Source organism: Coregonus lavaretus (genome assembly GCF_964263955.1).
Source record: "Coregonus lavaretus genome assembly, contig: HAP1_SCAFFOLD_5429, whole genome shotgun sequence".
In the NCBI taxonomy this organism is placed as follows: Eukaryota; Metazoa; Chordata; class Actinopteri; order Salmoniformes; family Salmonidae; genus Coregonus; species Coregonus lavaretus.
In genome coordinates, this window is record NW_028161043.1 from 20,001 (window position 1) to 25,000 (window position 5,000).

Consider the following 5,000-nt stretch of genomic DNA (forward strand, 5'->3'; position numbering starts at 1 on the left):
ACAAGGCCAAACTGTGACAACTGGGAGATCAGCTAGTACACTGTGTCCCTCTCCTCATATTGTTGTTGTTGTTGTTGTTGTTGTTGTTGTTGTTGCACCTGATTCTACTCATTGAGGACTTGGTAATTTAGGTGACAGGTTGTTCAATCAGCTGTGGCTGTCCAGGCCTACAAGAAAAATGGGTCCTGTTGGGGGTAGCCTACTCTACCGCTGGAGTTGGGAAACACTGAAATGGAAGGGGGACACGCAGTGAGCAAAACTCCTAACCACATAAAAACACAGACACTTGAGATCATTAAGAGCTATAAGGAGTCCATCAACTACCTGGTCAGTCAAGTCATATAGGGGGGGATTTCATGGCCACCTGCTGGAGCAGAAGTCATGTTTGCCAACACTGGCCTTAAAATCATTAAATTTAGGAGCTATAAGGAGTCCATCAACTAACTGGTCAGTCAAGTCATATAGGGAGGGATGTCATGGCCACCTGCTGGAGCACAAGTAATGTTTGCCAACACTGGCCTTAAAATCATTAGGAGCTATAAGGAATAAATCAACTCATCATTCAAGTCATATAGGGAGGGATCTTAGCACCACCTGCTGGATCAGAAGTACCCTTCACCGTAGGCACAAGAGAGCCATCATCTCTCAACCGGTGCAATTTCCATAAGTATGTGGTAATAAAACAAACAACGACAGCTCCTCATATAGGCAGTGGTTTCACACATTTTTCTCCAAGATGTTCAAACGTTCATAGATGACCAGCAGGGTCAAATAATAAGCACAGTGGTTGTAGAGGTTGCAACAGGTCAGTCAGTACATCAGGAGTAAATGTCACTTGTTGTTAGTGTTGTAGTTCCTATTTCTACGGTGTTGCCTACCTGCAGCAATCATGATTTACCTGCAGTGTTGATTGCAATTACGTAATTTGTCAACTCATAATAACAGATGTTTTGCAAACCGTTGATGTTTAAATAAATGGATTCCCGGTGTCCGGATACCTTTTCTCTTAAGGGATGTGATTGAGTGAATCCAAAGTAAGTTGGTCTAAATACATAATAGGATGAATCATTCAGGTAAAATAACACAATGTCTATTTGAGTCGAATCAACGTAATATAATCCTTTTTACGTCTCTATCATCTTTACTCAATGTATTGGACCACATCAACTCAACTTACTCAAGCTTATCTACTCATAAAAACAAGCAAAAAGATCTACTCAACAATATGACGTGTGCTTTTGTTGACTGTAATAGCTTGAGTACATTCCACAAAGTCATTTTTTACAGTGTATCTAAAGACACGTTTGTTGTGGTGATGCACTTTTTCTTTGACGTTGAACTTGCATTGAACAGACAAATCCATTTCGTTACAACCCTTTTGTAGTATGACTTAGGAATATTTGTTGATGATCCTAATGTCTATGCGTGAATAGTGATTGGTTGTTGGTGAAATATTGCTGAGAACCCATCATTTCCTGGCCTTTTTTCACTATTGAGCTATTTTGAAACATTTGTTTTGCTATTGGATTCATAATGGTGACCTGGGACAAGTAATTAGTGAAACCAGAGTTCAGCAGTTGCCATTAAAGCGATCGAACCAAGTCATCCTAATAGGCTAGTATTAGCCTAAAGCAGGGTTTCCCAAACTCGGGCCACATTTTGGGAGTTTTTGCCCTAGCACTACACAGCTGATTCAAATAATCAACTCATCATCATCAAGCTGGGAGTATTAGAATCAGTTGTGGAGTGCTAGGGCAAAACGCAAAACGCGCACCCCTTGTGGACCCCAGGACCGCGTTTGGGAAACGCTGGCCTAAAGAGCAAATGCTGAAAGGGACTCACCATGAGGTGCAGTACCCACATTTAACCACAAGATGGCCTCCGTGCTCCATTGTAAAGTTTGGGCCTCTGCATGAGTCTCTCAGCAGCACTGCAACATGGGACTTTCAAAGTAAGTTGGCATGCAATGTTTTTTCTGGACTGCATGCAAGGCTATTATTACACACAACTAATAGTGTCAATTATTCATCTGAACACAATTCTTGTTACTATTCGGCCTATATTATCACTCGTTTCTTTTTCCCCTCCTTTGTAAAGCATTTTACTGTGTTACTATATAGTTCAAAGGAAGTGGATGATGCCAGATGGTTGTGTATATACACACACACAAACATTGAAGCTAGACTTCAGGCAACTAAAAAGGTGCAATACGTAGCTTTTAGACGTGTTAGTGAACAACATACATGGTGGCTAATGTAGAGGTGCGTGTATACATGGAACAATTGTGCCTTTTTGATGGAAATATGGAGGTGGCTCTTAAAAGAGCCTTTGGGGGATATTCGAGTTCAGGTCATCCTCATTTATGCGCGCTCTCCGCGAATACGGCGGGCCAGCTGGATGTCCTTGGGCATGATGGTCACCCGCTTGGCGTGGATGGCGCACAGGTTGGTGTCCTCGAACAGGCCGACCAGGTAAGCCTCGCTAGCCTCCTGTAGGGCCATCACGGCGGAGCTCTGGAAGCGCAGGTCGGTCTTGAAGTCCTGGGCGATTTCTCGCACCAGGCGCTGGAAGGGCAGCTTGCGGATGAGTAGCTCAGTGGACTTCTGGTAACGACGGATCTCTCTCAGAGCCACGGTGCCGGGCCTGTAACGGTGAGGCTTCTTCACACCGCCGGTGGCCGGGGCACTCTTGCGAGCAGCCTTAGTGGCGAGCTGCTTCCTGGGGGCTTTGCCACCGGTGGATTTGCGAGCGGTTTGCTTGGTTCTGGCCATGGCGCTGCTCTGACAGTCGGGAGTATAGCCTCGAAATGCCTATGTGAAGTTTATAAAGCCGGCAGTGGCGCCTGCTGATTGGACACCATCTCCCCACCACCCCGATTGGCCCGTTTCGCAGGCCTCCTCCGTTGGCCATTGGACGGGAGGCCCGGCCTCTCCAAAACTCAAACTCCCGGTGCGCGCGCAATAGGACGCCGCCGGCCCTTTACGCGCAATAATAGTCGCCAAAGTCAAGAGTGACAGCTTATAGGCACGTATCATCTAATGCTAGCCTGCTATGGCAAATGAGGCCAAGTAGGTGTTGTTGTTCATGCAAGGCCTCATGTGGGCACAGAATGTCGAAATAGTTGTGTATACACCCACTCAATGTATTGCGGTCATAGAAAGGTACTTTGCGCTTTTGGAGAGCTAGGTGGTTGGCTCTTAAAAGAGCCTTTGGGGGTTGAGTAGTCAAGTTGAAGTCGCAGTAGCGAATTTACTTGGCTTTGACTGCCTTCTCGGTCTTCTTGGGGAGTAGGACTGCCTGGATGTTGGGCAGCACACCACCCTGAGCGATGGTCACACCGCCGAGCAGTTTGTTCAGCTCCTCGTCGTTACGGACGGCCAGTTGCAGGTGACGGGGGATGATACGAGTCTTCTTGTTGTCACGGGCAGCGTTGCCGGCCAACTCCAGGATCTCAGCAGTCAGGTACTCGAGTACGGCGGCCAGGTAGACTGGTGCGCCAGCGCCCACACGCTCGGCGTAGTTGCCTTTGCGCAGCAGCCTGTGCACACGGCCCACGGGGAACTGGAGGCCAGCACGGGATGAACGGGTCTTTGCCTTCGCCCTGGCCTTGCCTCCGGTTTTGCCTCTTCCGCTCATATTGGTAGCTTGAGAAAGTCACAGAAAGTCTGAATGAGCCGCTCGCCACTTCGAGAGCCGTACATATACCTCGCCACAAGAGGCAACGATTGGCCACCGGGCCGGTGTGGCCTTATCCAATTGGAGCGAGGGACAGACAGATGGACAGACAGACAGCCCTAAGCCGGTTCCCACCCACAGGCAGCGAGTGAGAGGCTACTTTGTTTCCCTCCGACTTTGTTACTTTGTGTCATTTCGCGTGAGCGCCAAAATGTCCGAAATGACATCCACACATTATTTCTCTCCAAATGGGAAACAAACAGCTGGTGAGGGTGCACTCTTGAGTTTGAAATCGAAGCCACTATAGTATTGTTATTGTTATTACATGGCACTTGTAACACATCACAGCAGCCTGCCTCTGAACGGGAAATAGCCCAGTGGCTCATATATAAAAATGGCTGTTGAGGGTGCACTCGTGAGTTTCAATTCGAAGCCACTATAGTATTGTTATTGTTATTACATGGCACTTGTAACACATCACAGCAGCCTGCCTCTGAACGGGAATAGCCCAGTGGCTCATATATAAAAATGGCTGGTGAGGGTGCACTCGTGAGGTCGAATTTCTGAGCCATTTTGGCCCTCTATTATATGCCTCTCCCTTCGCACACACCCAGAGTGGGACAATGTTGTGTGCGTAAAAGTAGCCTAGTGTGCGTAATTTCTTTTCCACGACAGGTAGTACATGGAAATCAATGCGCTTTCTATGGAAAGAGGTGGGTGGCTCTTAAAAGAGCCTTTTGTGGTACAACATGTATCGAGTAGAACACTGTTTGTAATAGGTTTACTTCTTCTTGGGGGCTGCCTTCTTGGCCTTGGCTGCCTTGGGCTTGGCGGCTTTGGGCTTGGCTGCCTTTGTAGCCTTCTTGGGGCTCTTGGCTGCCTTCTTGGCCGCTGCGGCGGGCTTCTTCACCTTCTTGGGGCTCTTGGCGGCCTTTTTGGGTGTAGCGGGCTTCTTGGCCTTCTTGGGGGACTTCTTTGCGGCGACGGCCTTCTTGGCTGCTACCTTCTTGGGCTTCTTCGCCGCGGCGGGCTTCTTGGCGGCCACCTTCTTTACTTTGGGGACTGCGGCTTTCTTGGCGGGCTTCTTCGCCTCGACGGCTTTCTTGTTGAGCTTGAAGGAGCCGGATGCACCGGTGCCCTTGGTCTGGACCAGGGTACCCTTGGTGACGAGGCTCTTGACTGCGATCTTGACGCGGGAGTTGTTCTTCTCCACGTCGTAGCCGCCTGCCGCCAGCGTCTTCTTGAGTGCGGCCAGGGACACGCCGCTCCTCTCCTTGGAAGCGGTCACAGCCTTGACGATGAGCTCGCCTACGCTGGGTGCTTTC

At 48.8% G+C, this 5,000-nt stretch overlaps 3 protein-coding genes across 3 annotated transcripts in view; all 3 read right to left on the minus strand.

The window, feature by feature from the left end:
* Positions 1 to 2,360: 2,360 nt before the first annotated feature.
* LOC311121167 (histone H3.2) lies at positions 2,361 to 2,771 on the minus strand (the record flags this gene model as incomplete). Its single annotated transcript, XM_084195690.1, has 1 exon — positions 2,361 to 2,771. One exon carries the CDS (start codon positions 2,769 to 2,771, stop codon positions 2,361 to 2,363), a length of 411 nt encoding a protein of 136 aa, XP_084051816.1.
* Positions 2,772 to 3,249: 478 nt separating this feature from the next.
* Positions 3,250 to 3,636, minus strand: LOC311121172 (histone H2A; the record flags this gene model as incomplete). The annotated part of the gene is made up of 1 exon (XM_084195695.1): positions 3,250 to 3,636. One exon carries the CDS (start codon positions 3,634 to 3,636, stop codon positions 3,250 to 3,252), a length of 387 nt encoding a protein of 128 aa, XP_084051821.1.
* An 820-nt stretch (positions 3,637 to 4,456) lies between these two features.
* Positions 4,457 to 5,000, minus strand: part of LOC311121174 (histone H1-like) — a gene marked incomplete at both ends in the record, with an annotated part of 621 nt that continues 77 nt past the window's right edge. The window contains one exon of the mRNA XM_084195697.1: positions 4,457 to 5,000. This exon is cut by the window's right edge and continues 77 nt beyond it. Within this exon, the coding sequence (XP_084051823.1) occupies positions 4,457 to 5,000 (544 nt within the window).